This window comes from Oncorhynchus clarkii, chromosome 20 (assembly GCF_045791955.1).
Source record: "Oncorhynchus clarkii lewisi isolate Uvic-CL-2024 chromosome 20, UVic_Ocla_1.0, whole genome shotgun sequence".
NCBI lineage: Eukaryota > Metazoa > Chordata > Actinopteri > Salmoniformes > Salmonidae > Oncorhynchus > Oncorhynchus clarkii.
The window spans coordinates 1,793,499-1,817,897 of record NC_092166.1 but is presented as its reverse complement, the minus strand read 5'-3'; the positions used below and the strand labels follow the sequence as shown (position 1 = coordinate 1,817,897).

The 24,399-nt window shown below is 51.5% G+C and overlaps 1 protein-coding gene across 2 annotated transcripts in view; it reads left to right on the top strand.

Moving 5' to 3' along the window:
* Positions 1-24,399, top strand: part of LOC139375771 (E3 ubiquitin-protein ligase RING2-like) — a 42,455-nt gene continuing 18,056 nt past the window's right edge. For both annotated transcript variants that reach the window (XM_071117603.1, XM_071117602.1), the window contains exons 1-3: positions 1-161; positions 1,451-1,546; positions 10,236-10,396. In XM_071117603.1, the coding sequence (XP_070973704.1) occupies positions 1,460-1,546; positions 10,236-10,396 (248 nt within the window). In that variant the 5' untranslated portion in view covers positions 1-161; positions 1,451-1,459. The remainder of the gene's footprint in view (positions 162-1,450; positions 1,547-10,235; positions 10,397-24,399) is intronic.

Genomic DNA, 24,399 nt, shown 5'->3' with positions numbered 1-24,399 from the left:
TCGCGGAACAAGAATTCGAGGGGCAAATTTTATGATTATTTTTTGTTGGCCAGTTTGCCTACATTTCCCAAAACCCACTGCGAAGGCAAAAACATCCGCCATATTGAAATCGCCAGAACGGGAACGCGCTGGCTGCATAGTCTGTATCCACAACACAGCATGTAAGTACATAAACAAAACACGTTTCGGTGATATTTGATTGTTTTTTTTTCAGCTTCATAGCTAGACGACTACAGTAACGATAAAACGGGTGAATTAGCTAATGGTACATCTGAAGAATAGATCGTATATTAGTGCATCGTTGATTGGTGATGAGGCTCCGTTGTAGCTACTGTAGCTAACCTTTAGTTAGCCGGATAACCTGTCTTTATGTTGGGGGGGGGGGGGTTTCTAGTGAGAGTGCAGAATAATATACATAAAACAACATATCTTGTTGCGCATAGGCATTATGCATAGATATGATTAGAAGTAAAACAAAAATCAAAAGTTCAGGGCTATATAGTAGCTTTTTATCCAGGCGATTCTGTATGCGCACATCTGTAACGTTAGCAGCTATAATTCAACACAAAGACAAATGCTCTGCTAATGCTGTGCTAATGCTCTGCTAGCTCTGCTAATGCCCTGCTAATGCTGTGCTAGCTCTGCTAATGCTCTGCTAGCTCTGCTAATGCTCTGCTAGCTCTGCTAATGCTGTGCTAGCAAGCTAATAATGTAATGTTCCACTGTCTGGGACATACAACTGGATATATAAAATACATTCATTTTTAAGACCGTTGCCTCCCAAAATAGATTAAAGTATTCATTGGTATGATTGTACTCCGGGTTGCTAGCTAATTTAATGTGCTTTTGGAGGCAAAAAAATAAATAAATATATATATATAGATATGAATCCTAGCTAACTGTCAAACCAGATGCTGTCGAAGGGAAATTCCATGGTAACAGAGTGATGCTGAGACTCAGATTTTTCTCTTTAAAAGGGTATGTCAAACTCAAACCAATGATGGCAAATTTAAGCCAACTTTAAGCCAAAGCCTAAGCACAACTCATTGTACATTGACCTCTTTTTAACAATTTCCACAGAAAATTTAACAAAATCACATTTCACATTTCACATTTGAAGAACAGTGCAGATCCAATGTTTGGTAACATAAATAATGAGAGTTTATGCTGTTGGTTCCGTCATTCTGTTACCAAACTTTGCATCTGCAACAAAACAGGGATTTGACATCACTGCAATGTTTAAATTATTTTAGTTTTCCAGTCCCCGGATGATCTAATTTACCTATCTTATCTGGCTTCTCTGTTTCTCTTTTCTGCACATGAAATCAAAACATTTTGTTAAACAGTGCTGACCAAAAGTAAGCGTCTGTAAGAGGGACGGGGAGAGAGAGAGAGAGACGGGTGTGTTTTTGATCCATTTTAATTATGATAATGTTTATTTTTATTCCAGATTGGGACTATGACGCAGACAGTGCAGACGAACGGGGTGCAACCCCTCAGTAAGACCTGGGAACTCAGTCTGTATGAGTTACAGAGGACTCCACAGGTAGGGACCACATTTAATGTAACACCTCAGTCTGTATGAGCTACAGAGGATTCCACAGGTAGTTATGAACTTTAAACTAAAGTTCATAATGTAGATGTGAGAGCTTGTCACAGATCAGGGTTCATATAGTGCATTCGGAAAGTATTCAGACCCCTTGACTTTCCGCATTTAGTTATGTTACAGCCCTATTATAAAATGTATATACATTTATATTTATTTATATTTTTTACGTCCCTCATCAATCTACACACAATACCCCATAATGACATCACAATACCCCATAATGACATCACAATACCCCATAATGACAAAGCAACAACTGTTTTTTAGACATTTTTGCTAAGTATTCAAAATAAAAAAAGAGATACTATATTTACATAAGTATTCAAACCCTTTACTTTGAGACTCGAAGTTGAGCTCAGGTGCATCCTGTTTCCATTGATGATCCTTGATGTTTCTACAACTTGGAGTCCACCTGTGGTAAGTTCAATTGATTGGACATGATTTGGAAAAGGCACACATAAGGTCCCACAGTTGACAGTGCATGTCAGAGCAAAAACCAAGCCATGAGGTTGAAGGAATTGTCCATAGTGCTCCGAGACAGGATTGTGTCTGGGGAAGGGTACCAAAAAAAATGTCTGCAGCATTGAAGGTTCCCAAGAACACAGCGGCCTCCATCATTCTTAAATGGAAGAAGTTTGGAGCGACCAAGACTCTTCCTATAGCTGTCTACCCGGCTAAACAGAGCAATAGAAGGGCCGTTGTCAGGGAGGTGACCAAGAATCCGAGGTGACCAAGAGTTTCTCTGTGGAGATGGTTGTCCTTGTGGAAGATTCTCCCGTCTCTGCAGCACTCCACCAACCAGGCATTCATGGTAAAGTGGCCAGACGGAAGCCACTCTTCAGTAAAAGGCACATGACAGTCCACTTGGAGTTTGCCAAAAGGCACCTAAAGGACTCTCAGACCATGAGATACAAGATTCTCTGGTCTGTTGAAACCAAGATTGAACTCTTTGCCCTGAATGTCACGCCAGGTGCCAGGTCTGTAGGAAACCTGGCACCTTCCCTCCGGTGAAGCATGGTGGTGGCAGCATCATGCTGTGGGTGTGTTTTTCAGAGGCAGGGACTGGGAGACTAGTCAGGATCGAGGGAAAGATGAACAGAGCAATGTACAGAGAGATCCTTGATGAAAACCTGCTCCAAAGCGCTCAGGACCTCAGACTGGGGCGAAGGTTCACCTTCTAACAGGTCAACGACCCTAAGCACACATCCAAGACAACGCAGGAGTGGCTTCGGGACTAGTTTCTGAATGATTTTGAGTGGCCCAGTCACGGCCCAGACCTGAACCCAATCGAACATCCTGAAAATAGCGACGCTCCCGATCCAACCTGACAGAGCTTGAGTGGATCTGCAGAGAAGAAGGGGAGAAACTCCCCGAATACAGGTGTACCAAGCTTGTAGCGTCGTACCAAAGAAGACCGAGACTGTAATCACTGCCAAAGATGCTTCAACAAAGTACTCAGTAAAGGGTCTGAATACTTATGTAAATGTTATTTCAGTTTATAAATCTTTAATACGTTTGCACAAAAAAACCCAGAATAACCTGTTTTTTCTTTGTCATTATGGGTTATAGAGTGATGCAGGGGGGGTACAATTTAATCAATTTTAGAATAAGGCTGTTACTCTAACTAAATGTGTCTTAACAAAATGTAACAAAATGTGGAACAAGTCAATGGGTCTGGATACTTCCAGAGGTAGGCCTGGGGCGGTAATACGGTCTAACCAGCGGTAGGGCGGTAATACGGTCTAACCAGCGGTAGGGCGGTAATACGGTCTAACCAGCGGTAGGGCGGTAATACGGTCTAACCAGCGGTAGGGCGGTAATACGGTCTAACCAGCGGTAGGGCGGTAATACGGTCTAACCAGCGGTAGGGCGGTAATACGGTCTAACCAGCGGTAGGGCGGTAATACGGTCTAACCAGCGGTAGGGCGGTAAAACGGTCTAACCAGCGGTAGGGCGGTAATACGGTCTAACCAGCGGTAGGGCGGTAATACGGTCTAACCAGCGGTAGGGCGGTAATACGGTCTAACCAGCGGTAGGGCGGTAATACGGTCTAACCAGCGGTAGGGCGGTAATACGGTCTAACAAGCGGTAGGCCTGGGGCGGTAATACGGTCTAACCAGCGGTAGGGCGGTAATACGGTCTAACCAGCGGTAGGGCGGTAATACGGTCTAACCAGCGGTAGGGCGGTAATACGGTCTAACCAGCGGTAGGGCGGTAATACGGTCTAACCAGCGGTAGGGCGGTAATACGGTCTAACCAGCGGTAGGGCGGTAATACGGTCTAACCAGCGGTAGGGCGGTAATACGGTCTAACCAGCGGTAGGGCGGTAATACGGTCTAACCAGCGGTAGGGCGGTAATACGGTCTAACCAGCGGTAGGGCGGTAATACGGTCTAACCAGCGGTAGGGCGGTAATACGGTCTAACCAGAGGTAGGCCTGGGGCGGTAATACGGTCTAACCAGAGGTAGGCCTGGGGCGGTAATACAGTCTAACCAGAGGTAGGCCTGGGGCGGTAATACGATCTAACCAGCGGTAGGCCTCGGGCGGTAATACGGTCTAACCAGCGGTAGGCCTGGGGCGGTAATACGGTCTAACCAGCGGTAGGGCGGTAATACGGTCTAACCAGCGGTAGGGCGGTAATACTGTCTAAACAGCGGTAGGGTGGTAATACTGTCTAACCAGAGGTAGGCCTGGGGCGGTAATACGGTCTAATCAGCGGTAGGGCGGTAATACGGTCTAACCAGCGGTAGGGCGGTAATATGGTCTAACCAGAGGTAGGCCTGGGGCGGTAATACGGTCTAACCAGCGGTAGGGCGGTAATACTGTCTAAACTGCGGTAGGGCGGTAATATGGTCTAACCAGAGGTAGGCCTGGGGCGGTAATACGGTCTAATCATCGGTAGGGCGGTAATACGGTCTAATTACCGGTAGGGTGGTAATACGGTCTAACCAGCGGTAGGGCGGTAATATGGTCTAACCAGCGGTAGGGCGGTAATACGGTCTAACTAGCGGTAGGGCGGTAATACGGTCTAACCAGCGGTAGGGCGGTAATATGGTCTAACCAGCGGTAGGGCGGTAATACGGTCTAACTAGCGGTAGGGCGGTAATACTGTCTAACCAGCGGTAGGGCGGTAATACGGTCTAACCAGCGGTAGGGCGGTAATACGGTCTAACCAGCGGTAGGGCGGTAATACGGTCTAACCAGCGGTAGGCGGTAATACGGTCTAATTAGCGGTAGGGCGGTAATACGGTCTAATTAGCGGTAGGCCTGGGGCGGTAATACGGTCTAACCAGCGGTAGGGCGGTAATACGGTCTAACCAGCGGTAGGGCGGTAATACGGTCTAACCAGCGGTAGGGCGGTAAAACGGTCTAATTAGCGGTAGGCCTGGGGCGGTAATACGGTCTAACCAGCGGTAGGGCGGTAATACGGTCTAACCAGCGGTAGGGCGGTAATACAGTCTAACCAGCGGTAGGGCGGTAATACGGTCTAACCAGCGGTAGGCGGTAATACGGTCTAACCAGCGGTAGGGCGGTAATACGGTCTAACCAGCGGTAGGCGGTAATACGGTCTAACCAGCGGTAGGCGGTAATACGGTCTAACCAGCGGTAGGGCGGTAATACGGTCTAACCAGCGGTAGGGCGGTAATACGGTCTAACCAGCGGTAGGGCGGTAATACGGTCTAACCAGCGGTAGGGCGGTAATACTGTCTAACCAGCGGTAGGCGGTAATACGGTCTAACCAGCGGTAGGGCGGTAATACTGTCTAACCAGCGGTAGGGCGGTAATACTGTCTAACCATCGGTAGGGCGGTAATACGGTCTAACCAGCGGTAGGGCGGTAATACTGTCTAACCAGCGGTAGGGCGGTAATACGGTCTAACCAGAGGTGGGGCGGTAATACGATCTAACCAGAGGTAGGGCGGTAATACGGTCTAACCAGAGGTAGGGCGGTAATACGGTCTAACCAGAGGTAGGGCGGTAATACGGTCTAACCAGAGGTAGGGCGGTAATACGGTCTAACCAGCGGTAGGGCGGTAATACGGTCTAACCAGCGGTAGGGCGGTAATACGGTCTAACCAGCGGTAGGGCGGTAATACGGTCTAACCAGCGGTAGGGCGGTAATACTGTCTAACCAGCGGTAGGCGGTAATACGGTCTAACCAGCGGTAGGGCGGTAATACGGTCTAACCAGAGGTAGTGCGGTAATACGGTCTAACCAGAGGTAGTGCGGTAATACGGTCTAACCAGCGGTAGGGCGGTAATACGGTCTAATCAGCGGTAGGGGGGTAATACGGTCTAATCAGCGGTAGGGGGGTAATACGGTCTAACCAGAGGTAGGGCGGTAATACGGTCTAACCAGCGGTAGGGCGGTAATACGGTCTAACCAGCGGTAGGGCGGTAATACGGTCTAACCAGCGGTAGGGCGGTAATACTGTCTAACCAGCGGTAGGCGGTAATACGGTCTAACCAGCGGTAGGGCGGTAATACTTTCTAACCAGCGGTAGGGCGGTAATACTGTCTAACCAGCGGTAGGGCGGTAATACTGTCTAACCAGCGGTAGGCGGTAATACGGTCTAACCAGCGGTAGGCGGTAATACGGTCTAACCAGCGGTAGGGCGGTAATACTGTCTAACCAGCGGTAGGGCGGTAATACTGTCTAACCAGCGGTAGGGCGGTAATACTGTCTAACCAGCGGTAGGGCGGTAATACGGTCTAACCAGCGGTAGGGCGGTAATACGGTCTAACCAGCGGTAGGCGGTAATACTGTCTAACCAGCGGTAGGCGGTAATACTGTCTAACCAGCGGTAGGCGGTAATACTGTCTAACCAGCGGTAGGCGGAAATACGGTCTAATCGTCGGTAGGGCGGTAATACGGTCTAATTAGCGGTAGGGCGGTAATACGGTCTAATTAGCGGTAGGGCGGTAATACGGTCTAATTAGCGGTAGGGCGGTAATACGGTCTAACCAGCGGTAGGGCGGTAATACGGTCTAACCAGCGGTAGGGCGGTAATACGGTCTAACCAGCGGTAGGCGGTAATACTGTCTAACCAGCGGTAGGCGGTAATACGGTCTAATCATCGGTAGGGCGGTAATACGGTCTAATTAGCGGTGGGGCGGTAATACGGTCTAATTAGCGGTAGGGCGGTAATACGGTCTAATTAGCGGTAGGGCGGTAATACGTTCTAACCAGAGGTAAGGCGGTAATACGGTCTAACCAGCGGTAGGCGGTAATACTGTCTAACCAGCGGTAGGCGGTAATACTGTCTAACCAGCGGTAGGCGGTAATACTGTCTAACCAGCGGTAGGCGGTAATACTGTCTAACCAGCGGTAGGGCGGTAATACGGTCTAACCAGCGGTAGGCGGTAATACTGTAACCAGCGGTAGGGCGGTAATACGGTCTAACCAGCGGTAGGGCGGTAATACGGTCTAACCAGCGGTGGGCGGTAATACGGTCTAACCAGCGGTAGGGCGGTAATACGGTCTAACCAGCGGTAGGGCGGTAATACGGTCTAACCAGCAGGGCGGTAATACGGTCTAATCAGCGGTAGGGCGGTAATACGGTCTAATTAGCGGTAGGGCGGTAATACTGTCTAACCAGCGGTAGGCGGTAATACGGTCTAATCATCGGTAGGCGGTAATACGGTCTAACTAGCGGTAGGGCGGTAATACGGTCTAATCAGCGGTAGGGCGGTAATACGGTCTAATCAGCGGTAGGGCGGTAATACTGTCTAACCAGCGGTAGGGCGGTAATACTGTCTAACCAGCGGTAGGGCGGTAATACGGTCTAATCATCGGTAGGGCGGTAATACGGTCTAATCAGCGGTAGGGCGGTAATACTGTCTAACCAGCGGTAGGCGGAAATACTGTCTAACCAGTGGTAGGCGGAAATACTGTCTAACCAGCGGTAGGCGGAAATACGGTCTAATCATCGGTAGGGCGGAAATACGGTCTAATTAGCGGTAGGGCGGTAATACGGTCTAACTAGTGGTAGGGCGGTAACACGGTCTAACCAGCGGTAGGCTGTAATACGGTCTAACCGGCGGTAATACGGTCTAATCACCGGTAGGGCGGTAATACGGTCTAATTAGCGGTAGGGCGGTAATACGGTCTAATTAGTGGTAGGGCGGTAATACGGTCTAATCAGCGGTAGGGCGGTAATACGGTCTAACCAGCGGTAGGGCGGTAATACGGTCTAATCAGCGGTAGGGCGGTAATACGGTCTAACCAGAGGTAGGGCGGTAATACGGTCTAACCAGCGGTAGGGCGGTAATACGGTCTAACCAGCGGTAGGCGGTAATACTGTCTAACCGGCGGTAATACGGTCTAATCATTGGTAGGGCGGTAATACGGTCTAATTAGCGGTAGGGCGGTAATACGGTCTAATTAGTGGTAGGGCGGTAATACGGTCTAATCAGCGGTAGGGCGGTAATACGGTCTAACCAGCGGTAGGGCGGTAATACGGTCTAATCAGCGGTAGGGCGGTAATACGGTCTAACCAGAGGTAGGGCGGTAATACGGTCTAACCAGCGGTAGGGCGGTAATACGGTCTAACCAGCGGTAGGGCGGTAATACGGTCTAACCAGTGGTAGGGCGGTAATACTGTCTAACCAGTGGTAGGGCGGTAATACTGTCTAACCAGCGGTAGGGCGGTAATACGGTCTAACCAGCGGTAGGCGGTAATACGGTCTAACCAGCGGTAGGGCGGTAATACGGTCTAACCAGCGGTAGGGCGGTAATACGGTCTAATCATCGGTAGGGCGGTAATACGGTCTAATTAGCGGTAGGGTGGTTATACGGTCTAATTAGCGGTAGGGCTGGGGCGATAATACGTTTGTTCCCTGTAGGAGGGTCGTGATCTCTTTGTTCCCTGTAGCAGGGTCGTGGTCTCTTTGTTCCCTGTAGCAGGGTCGTGGTCTCTTTGTTCCCTGTAGCAGGGTCGTGGTCTCTTTGTTCCCTGTAGCAGGGTCGTGGTCTCTTTGTTCCCTGTAGCAGGGTCGTGGTCTCTTTGTTCCCTGTAGCAGGGTCGTGGTCTCTTTGTTCCCTGTAGCAGGGTCGTGGTCTCTTTGTTCCCTGTAGCAGGGTCGGTGTCTCTTCGTTCCCTGTAGGAGGGTCGGGGTCTCTTCGTTCCCTGTAGGAGGGTCGGGGTCTCTTCGTTCCCTGTAGGAGGGTCGGGGTCTCTTCGTTCCCTGTAGGAGGGTCGGGGTCTCTTCGTTCCCTGTAGGAGGGTCGGGGTCTCTTCGTTCCCTGTAGGAGGGTCGGGGTCTCTTCGTTCCCTGTAGGAGGGTCGGGGTCTCTTCGTTCCCTGTAGGAGGGTCGGGGTCTCTTCGTTCCCTGTAGGAGGGTCGGGGTCTCTTCGTTCCCTGTAGGAGGGTCGGGGTCTCTTTGTTCCCTGTAGGAGGGTCGGGGTCTCTTCGTTCCCTGTAGCAGGGTCGGGGTCTCTTCGTTCCCTGTAGCAGGGTCGGGGTCTCTTCGTTCCCTGTAGCAGGGTCGTGGTCTGTTTGTTCCCTGTAGCAGGGTCGTGGTCTGTTTGTTCCCTGTAGCAGGGTCGTGGTCTGTTTGTTCCCTGTAGCAGGGTCGTGGTCTGTTTGTTCCCTGTAGCAGGGTCGTGGTCTGTTTGTTCCCTGTAGCAGGGTCGTGGTCTGTTTGTTCCCTGTAGCAGGGTCGTCGTCTGTTTGTTCCCTGTAGGAGGGTCGTGGTCTGTTTGTTCCCTGTATAGCAGGGTCGTGGTCTGTTTGTCCCCTGTAGGAGGGTCGTGGTCTCTTTGTTCCCTGTAGGAGGGTTGTGGTCTGTTTGTTCCCTGTAGCAGGGTCGGGGTCTGTTTGTTCCCTGTAGCAGGGTCGTGGTCTGTTTGGTCCCTGTAGGAGGGTCGTGGTCTGTTTGTTCCCTGTAGGAGGGTCGAGGTCTGTTTGTCCCCTGTAGGAGGGTCGTGGCCTCTTTGTTCCCTGTAGGAGGGTCGTGGCCTCTTTGTTCCCTGTAGGAGGGTCGTGGCCTCTTTGTTCCCTGTAGGAGGGTCGTGGCCTCTTTGTTCCCTGTAGGAGGGTCGTGGCCTCTTTGTTCCCTGTAGCAGGGTCGTGGTCTGTTTGTTCCCTGTAAGAGGGTCGTGGTCTGTTTGTTCCCTGTAGCAGGGTCGTGGTCTGTTTGTTCCCTGTAGCAGGGTCGTGGTCTGTTTGTTCCCTGTAGCAGGGTCGTGGTCTCTTTGTTCCCTGTAGCAGGGTCGTGGTCTCTTTGTTCCCTGTAGCAGGGTCGTGGTCTCTTTGTTCCCTGTAGCAGGGTCGTGGTCTCTTTGTTCCCTGTAGCAGGGTCGTGGTCTCTTTGTTCCCTGTAGCAGGGTCGTGGTCTGTTTGTTCCCTGTAGCAGGGTCGGGGTCTCTTCGTTCCCTGTAGGAGGGTCGGGGTCTGTTTGTTCCCTGTAGCAGGGTCGTGGTCTGTTTGTTCCCTGTAGCAGGGTCGGGGTCTCTTCGTTCCCTGTAGGAGGGTCGGGGTCTGTTTGTTCCCTGTAGCAGGGTCGTGGTCTCTTTGTCCCCTTTAGGAGGCCATCACAGATGGGCTGGAGATAGCCGTGTCTCCCAGGAGCCTCCACAGTGAGCTGATGTGTCCCGTCTGTCATGGTCTGTTTGTCCCCTGTAGGAGGCCATCACAGATGGGCTGGAGATAGCTGTGTCTCCCAGGAGCCTCCACAGTGAGCTGATGTGTCCCATCTGTCTGGATATGCTGAAGAACACCATGACAACCAAGGAATGTCTGCACCGCTTCTGTGCCGACTGCATCATCACCGCCCTCCGATCAGGGTATGTATCCCTACCCCAACCTACCCTAAAGTAACCTACCCCACCCATCATCAACGCCCTCCGATCAGGGTATGTACCCCTACCCTAAAGTAACCTACCCCACCCATCATCAACGCCCTCCGATCAGGGCATGTACCCCTACCTACCCTAAAGTAACCTACCCCACCCATCATCAACGCCCTCAGATCAGGGTATGTACACCTACCCCAACCTACCCTAAAGTAACCTACCCCACCCATCATCAACGCCCTCCGATCAGGGTATGTACCCCTACCCCAACCTACCCTAAAGTAACCTACCCCACCCATCATCAACGCCCTCCGATCAGGGTATGTTCCCCTACCCTAACCTACCCTAAAGTAACCTACCCCACCCATCATCACCGCCCTCCGATCGGGGTATGTACCCCTACCCTAACCTACCGTAAAGTAACCTACCCTACCCATCATCACCGCCCTCCGATCAGGGTATGTACCCCTACCCTAACCTACCCTAAATTAACCTACCCTACCCATCATCACCGCCCTCCGATCAGGGTATGTACCCCTACCCTAACCTACCCTAAATTAACCTACCCTACCCATCATCACCGCCCTCCGATCAGGGTATGTACCCCTACCCTAAAGTAACCTACCCTAAAGTAACCATACCTACCCTACCCATCATCACCGCCCTCCGATCAGGGTACGTACTCCTACCCTAAAGTAACCATACCTACCCATCATCACCGCCCTCCGATCAGGGTATGTATCCCTACCCTAAAGTAACCTACCCTAAAGTAACCATACCTACCCTACCCATCATCACCGCCCTCCGATCAGGGTACGTACCCCTACCCTAAAGTAACCATACCTACCCATCATCACCACCCTCCGATCAGGGTATGTACCCCTACCCTAACCTACCCTAAAGTAACCTACCCTAAAGTAACCTCACCTACCCTAAAGTAACCATACCTACCCATCATCACCGCCCTCAGATCAGGGTATGTACCCCTACCCTAACCTACCCTAAAGTAACCTACCCTAAAGTTACCATACCTACCCATCATCACCACCCTCCGATCAGGGTATGTATCCCTACCCTAAAGTAACCTACCCTAAAGTAACCTACCCTAAAGTAACCATACCTACCCTAAAGTAACCATACCTTCCCTAAAGTAACCACACCTACCCTAAAGTAACCACACCTACCCTAAAGTAACCTCACCCACCCTAAAGTAACTATACCTACCCTAAAGTAACCTACCCTAAAGTAACCACACCTACCCTAAAAGTAACCTCACCCACCCTAAAGTAACCTACCCTAAAGTATCCATACCTACCCATCATCACCGCCCTCAGATCAGGGTATGTTATGATTATGTTGTGTAGTCTACCCCTCAACTCAACTACCTTCCTTAGTTTGAGTATAAACCACCATGCTACTGTTGACACCACCACCACATGCTACTGTTGACACCACCACCACCACCACATGCTACTGTTGACACCACCACCACCACATGCTACTGTTGACACCACCACCACATGCTACTGTTGACACCACCACCACCACATGCTACTGTTGACACCACCACCACCACATGCTACTGTTGACACACCACCACCACATGCTACTGTTGACACACCACCACCACCACCACCACATGCTACTGTTGACACCACCACCACCACATGCTACTGTTGACACAACACCACCACCACCACATGCTACTGTTGACACCACCACCACCACCACATGCTACTGTTGACGACACCACCACCACATGCTACTGTTGACACACCACCACCACCACCACCACCACATGCTACTGTTGACACCACCACCACCACATGCTACTGTTGACACCACCACCACCACATGCTACTGTTGACACAACACCACCACCACCACATGCTACTGTTGACACCACCACCACCACCACATGCTACTGTTGACGACACCACCACCACATGCTACTGTTGACACACCACCACCACATGCTACTGTTGACACCACCACCACCACATGCTACTGTTGACACAACACCACCACCACATGCTACTGTTGACACCACCACCACCACCACATGCTACTGTTGACACAACACCACCACCACCACATGCTACTGTTGACACCACCACCACCACCACATGCTACTGTTGACGACACCACCACCACATGCTACTGTTGACATCACCACCACCACATGCTACTGTTGACACAACACCACCACCACCACCACATGCTACTGTTGACACCACCACCACCACATGCTACTGTTGACACAACACCACCACCACCACATGCTACTGTTGACACAACACCACCACCACCACCACATGCTACTGTTGACACCACCACCACATGCTACTGTTGACACCACCACCACATGCTGCTGTTGACACCACCACCACCACCACATGCTACTGTTGACACAACACCACCACCACCACATGCTACTGTTGACACAACCACCACCACCACATGCTACTGTTGACACAACACCACCACATGCTACTGTTGACACAACACCACCACCACCACCACATGCTACTGTTGACACCACCACCACCACATGTTACTGTTGACACCACCACCACCACCACATGCTACTGTTGACACAACACCACCACCACCACATGCTACTGTTGACACCACCACCACATGCTACTGTTGACACAACACCACCACCACCACCACCACATGCTACTGTTGACACCACCACCACATGCTACTGTTGACACAACACCACCACCACCACATGCTACTGTTGACACACCACCACCATCACATGCTACTGTTAACACCACCACCACATGCTACTGTTGACACACTACCACCACCACCACATGCTACTGTTGACACACCACCACCACCACCACCACATGCTACTGTTGACACAACACCACCACCACCACCACATGCTACTGTTGACACCACCACCACCACCACATGCTACTGTTGACACCACCACCACCACCACATGCTACTGTTGACACCACCACCACCACCACATGCTACTGTTGACACCACCACCACCACCACATGCTACTGTTGACACCACCACCACCACCACATGCTACTGTTGACACCACCACCACCACATGCTACTGTTGACACCACCACCACCACATGCTACTGTTGACACCACCACCACCACATGCTACTGTTGACACCACCACCACCACCACATGCTACTGTTGACACCACCACCACCACCACATGCTACTGTTGACACAACACCACCACCACCACATGCTACTGTTGACACCACCACCACCACCACATGCTACTGTTGACACAACACCACCACCACCACATGCTACTGTTGACACCACCACCACCACCACATGCTACTGTTGACACCACCACCACCACCACATGCTACTGTTGACACAACACCACCACCACCACATGCTACTGTTGACACCTCCACCACCACCACATGCTACTGTTGACACAACACCACCACCACCACATGCTACTGTTGACACACCACCACCACCACATGCTACTGTTGACACCACCACCACCACATGCTACTGTTGACACCACCACCACATGCTACTGTTGACACAACACCACCACCACCACATGCTACTGTTGACCCTAAAGTAACCTACCCTAAAGTAACCATACCTACCCTAAAGTAACCATACCTTCCCTAAAGTAACCACACCTACCCTAAAGTAACCACACCTACCCTAAAGTAACCTCACCCACCCTAAAGTAACTATACCTACCCTAAAGTAACCTACCCTAAAGTAACCACACCTACCCTAAAAGTAACCTCACCCACCCTAAAGTAACCTACCCTAAAGTATCCATACCTACCCATCATCACCGCCCTCAGATCAGGGTATGTTATGATTATGTTGTGTAGTCTACCCCTCAACTCAACTACCTTCCTTAGTTTGAGTATAAACCACCATGCTACTGTTGACACCACCACCACATGCTACTGTTGACACCACCACCACCACCACATGCTACTGTTGACACCACCACCACCACATGCTACTGTTGACACCACCACCACATGCTACTGTTGACACCACCACCACCACATGCTACTGTTGACACCACCACCACCACATGCTACTGTTGACACACCACCACCACATGCTACTGTTGACACACCACCACCACCACCACCACATGCTACTGTTGACACCACCACCACCACATGCTACTGTTGACACAACACCACCACCACCACATGCTACTGTTGACACCACCACCACCACCACATGCTACTGTTGACGACACCACCACCACATGCTACTGTTGACACACCACCACCACCACCACCACCACATGCTACTGTTGACACCACCACCACCACATGCTACTGTTGACACCACCACCACCACATGCTACTGTTGACACAACACCACCACCACCACATGCTACTGTTGACACCACCACCACCACCACATGCTACTGTTGACGACACCACCACCACATGCTACTGTTGACACACCACCACCACATGCTACTGTTGACACCACCACCACCACATGCTACTGTTGACACAACACCACCACCACATGCTACTGTTGACACCACCACCACCACCACATGCTACTGTTGACACAACACCACCACCACCACATGCTACTGTTGACACCACCACCACCACCACATGCTACTGTTGACGACACCACCACCACATGCTACTGTTGACATCACCACCACCACATGCTACTGTTGACACAACACCACCACCACCACCACATGCTACTGTTGACACCACCACCACCACATGCTACTGTTGACACAACACCACCACCACCACATGCTACTGTTGACACAACACCACCACCACCACCACATGCTACTGTTGACACCACCACCACATGCTACTGTTGACACCACCACCACATGCTGCTGTTGACACCACCACCACCACCACATGCTACTGTTGACACAACACCACCACCACCACATGCTACTGTTGACACAACCACCACCACCACATGCTACTGTTGACACAACACCACCACATGCTACTGTTGACACAACACCACCACCACCACCACATGCTACTGTTGACACCACCACCACCACATGTTACTGTTGACACCACCACCACCACCACATGCTACTGTTGACACAACACCACCACCACCACATGCTACTGTTGACACCACCACCACATGCTACTGTTGACACAACACCACCACCACCACCACCACATGCTACTGTTGACACCACCACCACATGCTACTGTTGACACAACACCACCACCACCACATGCTACTGTTGACACACCACCACCATCACATGCTACTGTTAACACCACCACCACATGCTACTGTTGACACACTACCACCACCACCACATGCTACTGTTGACACACCACCACCACCACCACCACATGCTACTGTTGACACAACACCACCACCACCACCACATGCTACTGTTGACACCACCACCACCACCACATGCTACTGTTGACACCACCACCACCACCACATGCTACTGTTGACACCACCACCACCACCACATGCTACTGTTGACACCACCACCACCACCACATGCTACTGTTGACACCACCACCACCACCACATGCTACTGTTGACACCACCACCACCACATGCTACTGTTGACACCACCACCACCACATGCTACTGTTGACACCACCACCACCACATGCTACTGTTGACACCACCACCACCACCACATGCTACTGTTGACACCACCACCACCACCACATGCTACTGTTGACACAACACCACCACCACCACATGCTACTGTTGACACCACCACCACCACCACATGCTACTGTTGACACAACACCACCACCACCACCACCACATGCTACTGTTGACACCACCACCACCACCACATGCTACTGTTGACACCACCACCACCACCACATGCTACTGTTGACACAACACCACCACCACCACATGCTACTGTTGACACCTCCACCACCACCACATGCTACTGTTGACACAACACCACCACCACCACATGCTACTGTTGACACACCACCACCACCACATGCTACTGTTGACACCACCACCACCACATGCTACTGTTGACACCACCACCACATGCTACTGTTGACACAACACCACCACCACCACATGCTACTGTTGACACCACCACCACATGCTACTGTTGACACAACACCAACACCACCACATGCTACTGTTGACACCACCACCACATGCTACTGTTGACACAACACCACCACCACCACCACATGCTACTGTTGACACAACACCACCACCACCACATGCTACTGTTGACACCACCACCACCACATGCTACTGTTGACACAACACCACCACCACCACATGCTACTGTTGACACCACCACCACCACCACATGCTACTGTTGACACAACACCACCACCACCACATGCTACTGTTGACACAACACCACCACCACATGCTACTGTTGACACCACCACCACCACATGCTACTGTTGACACACCACCACCACCACATGCTACTGTTGACACCACCACCACCACCACCACATGTTTCTGTTGACACAACACCACCACCACCACATGCTACTGTTGACACCACCACCACATGCTACTGTTGACACAACACCACCACCACCACATGCTACTGTTGACACCACCACCACATGCTACTGTTGACACAGCACCACCACCACCACATGCTACTGTTGACACACCACCACCACCACTACATGCTACTGTTGACACAACACCACCACCACCACATGCTACTGTTGACACACCACCACCACCACCACATGCTACTGTTGACACAACACCACCACCACCACATGTTACTGTTGACACAACACCACCACCACCACATGCTACTGTTGACACAACACCACCACCACCACATGCTACTGTTGACACCACCACCACATGCTACTGTTGACACAACACCACCACCACCACATGCTACTGTTGACACACCACCACCATCACATGCTACTGTTGACACCGCCACCATCACATGCTACTGTTGACACCACCACCACATGCTACTGTTGACACAACACCACCACCACCACCACCACATGCTACTGTTGACACCACACCACATGCTACTGTTGACACAACACCACCACCACCACATGCTATTGTTGACACCACCACCACCACATGCTACTGTTGACACAACACCACCACCACCACATGCCACTGTTGACACCACCACCACATGCTACTGTTGACACAACACCACCACCACATGCTACTGTTGACACCACCACCACCACATGCTACTGTTGACACACCACCACCACCACCACATGCTACTGTTGACACCACCACCACCACCACCACATGTTTCTGTTGACACAACACCACCACCACCACATGCTACTGTTGACACCACCACCACATGCTACTGTTGACACAACACCACCACCACCACATGCTACTGTTGACACCACCACCACATGCTACTGTTGACACAGCACCACCACCACCACATGCTACTGTTGACACACCACCACCACCACTACATGCTACTGTTGACACAACACCACCACCACCACATGCTACTGTTGACACACCACCACCACCACCACCACATGCTACTGTTGACACAACACCACCACCACCACATGTTACTGTTGACACAACACCACCACCACCACATGCTACTGTTGACACAACACCACCACCACCACATGCTACTGTTGACACCACCACCACATGCTACTGTTGACACAACACCACCACCACCACATGCTACTGTTGACACACCACCACCATCACATGCTACTGTTGACACCGCCACCATCACATGCTACTGTTGACACCACCACCACATGCTACTGTTGACACAACACCACCACCACCACCACATGCTACTGTTGACACCACACCACCACCACCACATGCTACTGTTGACACAACACCACCACCACCACATGCTACTGTTGACACCACACCACATGCTACTGTTGACACAACACCACCACCACCACATGCTACTGTTGACACAACACCACCACCACCACATGCTACTGTTGACACCACCACCACCACATGCTACTGTTGACACAACACCACCACCACCACATGCCACTGTTGACACCACCACCACCACCACATGCTACTGTTGACACCACCACCACCACCACATGCTACTGTTGACACAACACCACCACATGCTACTGTTGACACCACCACCACCATCACATGCTACTGTTGACACCACCACCACCATCACATGCTACTGTTGACACCACCACCACCACCACATGCTACTGTTGACACAACACCACCACCACCACATGCTACTGTTGACACAACACCACCACCACCACATGCTACTGTTGACACAACACCACCACCACCACATGCTACTGTTGACACCACCACCACCACCACATGCTACTGTTGACACCACCACCACATGCTACTGTTGACACACCACCACCACCACATGCTACTGTTGACACAACACCACATTCTACTGTTGACACCACCACCACCACATGCTACTGTTGACACAACACCACCACCACCACATGCTACTGTTGACACAACACCACCACCACATGCTACTGTTGACACCACCACCACCACATGCTACTGTTGACACACCACCACCACCACATGCTACTGTTGACACCACCACCACCACCACCACATGTTTCTGTTGACACAACACCACCACCACCACATGCTACTGTTGACACCACCACCACATGCTACTGTTGACACAACACCACCACCACCACATGCTACTGTTGACACCACCACCACATGCTACTGTTGACACAGCACCACCACCACCACATGCTACTGTTGACACACCACCACCACCACTACATGCTACTGTTGACACAACACCACCACCACCACATGCTACTGTTGACACACCACCACCACCACCACATGCTACTGTTGACACAACACCACCACCACCACATGTTACTGTTGACACAACACCACCACCACCACATGCTACTGTTGACACAACACCACCACCACCACATGCTACTGTTGACACCACCACCACATGCTACTGTTGACACAACACCACCACCACCACATGCTACTGTTGACACACCACCACCATCACATGCTACTGTTGACACCGCCACCATCACATGCTACTGTTGACACCACCACCACATGCTACTGTTGACACAACACCACCACCACCACCACCACATGCTACTGTTGACACCACACCACATGCTACTGTTGACACAACACCACCACCACCACATGCTATTGTTGACACCACCACCACCACATGCTACTGTTGACACAACACCACCACCACCACATGCCACTGTTGACACCACCACCACATGCTACTGTTGACACAACACCACCACCACATGCTACTGTTGACACCACCACCACCACATGCTACTGTTGACACACCACCACCACCACCACATGCTACTGTTGACACCACCACCACCACCACCACATGTTTCTGTTGACACAACACCACCACCACCACATGCTACTGTTGACACCACCACCACATGCTACTGTTGACACAACACCACCACCACCACATGCTACTGTTGACACCACCACCACATGCTACTGTTGACACAGCACCACCACCACCACATGCTACTGTTGACACACCACCACCACCACTACATGCTACTGTTGACACAACACCACCACCACCACATGCTACTGTTGACACACCACCACCACCACCACCACATGCTACTGTTGACACAACACCACCACCACCACATGTTACTGTTGACACAACACCACCACCACCACATGCTACTGTTGACACAACACCACCACATGCTACTGTTGACACCACCACCACATGCTACTGTTGACACAACACCACCACCACCACATGCTACTGTTGACACACCACCACCATCACATGCTACTGTTGACACCGCCACCATCACATGCTACTGTTGACACCACCACCACATGCTACTGTTGACACAACACCACCACCACCACCACATGCTACTGTTGACACCACACCACCACCACCACATGCTACTGTTGACACAACACCACCACCACCACATGCTACTGTTGACACCACACCACATGCTACTGTTGACACAACACCACCACCACCACATGCTACTGTTGACACAACACCACCACCACCACATGCTACTGTTGACACCACCACCACCACATGCTACTGTTGACACAACACCACCACCACCACATGCCACTGTTGACACCACCACCACCACCACATGCTACTGTTGACACCACCACCACCACCACATGCTACTGTTGACACAACACCACCACATGCTACTGTTGACACCACCACCACCATCACATGCTACTGTTGACACCACCACCACCATCACATGCTACTGTTGACACCACCACCACCACCACATGCTACTGTTGACACAACACCACCACCACCACATGCTACTGTTGACACAACACCACCACCACCACATGCTACTGTTGACACAACACCACCACCACCACATGCTACTGTTGACACCACCACCACCACCACATGCTACTGTTGACACCACCACCACATGCTACTGTTGACACACCACCACCACCACATGCTACTGTTGACACAACACCACATTCTACTGTTGACACCACCACCACCACATGCTACTGTTGACACAACACCACCACCACCACATGCTACTGTTGACACAACACCACCACCACCACATGCTACTGTTGACACAACACCACCACCACATGCTACTGTTGACCCAACACCACCACCACCACATGCTACTGTTGACACAACACCACCACCACCACATGCTACTGTTGACACAACACCACCACCACCACACGCTACTGTTGACACAACACCACCACATGCTACTGTTGACACAACACCACCACCACATGCTACTGTTGACACAACACCACCAACCACATGCAACTGTTGACACCACCACATGCTACTGTTGACACACCACCACCACATGCTACTGTTGACACCACCACCACATGCTACTGTTGACACAACACCACCACCACCACATGCTACTGTTGACACAACACCACCACCACCACATGCTACTGTTGACACAACACCACCACCACCACATGCTACTGTTGACACAACACCACCACCACATGCTACTGTTGACACAACACCACCACCACATGCTACTGTTGACACAACACCACCACCACATGCTACTGTTGACACAACACCACCACCACATGCTACTGTTGACACAACACCACCACCACATGCTACTGTTGACACAACACCACCACCACATGCTACTGTTGACACCACCACCACATGCTACTGTTGACACCACCACCACCACATGCTACTGTTGACACCACCACCACCACATGCTACTGTTGACGACACCACCACCACATGCTACTGTTGACACACCACCACCACCACCACCACCACATGCTACTGTTGACACCACCACCACCACATGCTACTGTTGACACCACCACCACCACATGCTACTGTTGACACAACACCACCACCACCACATGCTACTGTTGACACCACCACCACCACCACATGCTACTGTTGACGACACCACCACCACATGCTACTGTTGACACACCACCACCACCACCACCACATGCTACTGTTGACACCACCACCACCACATGCTACTGTTGACACAACACCACCACCACATGCTACTGTTGACACCACCACCACCACCACATGCTACTGTTGACACAACACCACCACCACCACATGCTACTGTTGACACCACCACCACCACCACATGCTACTGTTGACGACACCACCACCACATGCTACTGTTGACATCACCACCACCACATGCTACTGTTGACACAACACCACCACCACCACCACATGCTACTGTTGACACCACCACCACCACATGCTACTGTTGACACAACACCACCACCACCACATGCTACTGTTGACACAACACCACCACCACCACCACATGCTACTGTTGACACCACCACCACATGCTACTGTTGACACCACCACCACATGCTGCTGTTGACACCACCACCACCACCACATGCTACTGTTGACACAACACCACCACCACCACATGCTACTGTTGACACAACCATCACCACCACATGCTACTGTTGACACAACACCACCACATGCTACTGTTGACACAACACCACCACCACCACCACATGCTACTGTTGACACCACCACCACCACATGTTACTGTTGACACCACCACCACCACCACATGCTACTGTTGACACAACACCACCACCACCACATGCTACTGTTGACACCACCACCACATGCTACTGTTGACACAACACCACCACCACCACCACCACATGCTACTGTTGACACCACCACCACATGCTACTGTTGACACAACACCACCACCACCACATGCTACTGTTGACACACCACCACCATCACATGCTACTGTTAACACCACCACCACATGCTACTGTTGACACACTACCACCACCACCACATGCTACTGTTGACACACCACCACCACCACCACCACATGCTACTGTTGACACAACACCACCACCACCACCACATGCTACTGTTGACACCACCACCACCACCACATGCTACTGTTGACACCACCACCACCACCACATGCTACTGTTGACACCACCACCACCACCACATGCTACTGTTGACACCACCACCACCACCACATGCTACTGTTGACACCACCACCACCACCACATGCTACTGTTGACACCACCACCACCACATGCTACTGTTGACACCACCACCACCACATGCTACTGTTGACACCACCACCACCACATGCTACTGTTGACACCACCACCACCACCACATGCTACTGTTGACACAACACCACCACCACCACATGCTACTGTTGACACCACCACCACCACCACATGCTACTGTTGACACAACACCACCACCACCACATGCTACTGTTGACACCACCACCACCACCACATGCTACTGTTGACACCACCACCACCACCACATGCTACTGTTGACACAACACCACCACCACCACATGCTACTGTTGACACCTCCACCACCACCACATGCTACTGTTGACACAACACCACCACCACCACATGCTACTGTTGACACACCACCACCACCACATGCTACTGTTGACACCACCACCACATGCTACTGTTGACACAACACCACCACCACCACATGCTACTGTTGACACCACCACCACATGCTACTGTTGACACAACACCAACACCACCACATGCTACTGTTGACACCACCACCACATGCTACTGTTGACACAACACCACCACCACCACCACATGCTACTGTTGACACAACACCACCACCACCACATGCTACTGTTGACACCACCACCACCACATGCTACTGTTGACACAACACCACCACCACCACATGCTACTGTTGACACCACCACCACCACCACATGCTACTGTTGACACAACACCACCACCACCACATGCTACTGTTGACACAACACCACCACCACATGCTACTGTTGACACCACCACCACCACATGCTACTGTTGACACACCACCACCACCACCACATGCTACTGTTGACACCACCACCACCACATGTTTCTGTTGACACAACACCACCACCACCACATGCTACTGTTGACACCACCACCACATGCTACTGTTGACACAACACCACCACCACCACATGCTACTGTTGACACCACCACCACATGCTACTGTTGACACAGCACCACCACCACCACATGCTACTGTTGACACACCACCACCACCACTACATGCTACTGTTGACACAACACCACCACCACCACATGCTACTGTTGACACACCACCACCACCACCACATGCTACTGTTGACACAACACCACCACCACCACATGTTACTGTTGACACAACACCACCACCACCACATGCTACTGTTGACACAACACCACCACCACCACATGCTACTGTTGACACCACCACCACATGCTACTGTTGACACAACACCACCACCACCACATGCTACTGTTGACACACCACCACCATCACATGCTACTGTTGACACCGCCACCATCACATGCTACTGTTGACACCACCACCACATGCTACTGTTGACACAACACCACCACCACCACCACCACATGCTACTGTTGACACCACACCACCACCAC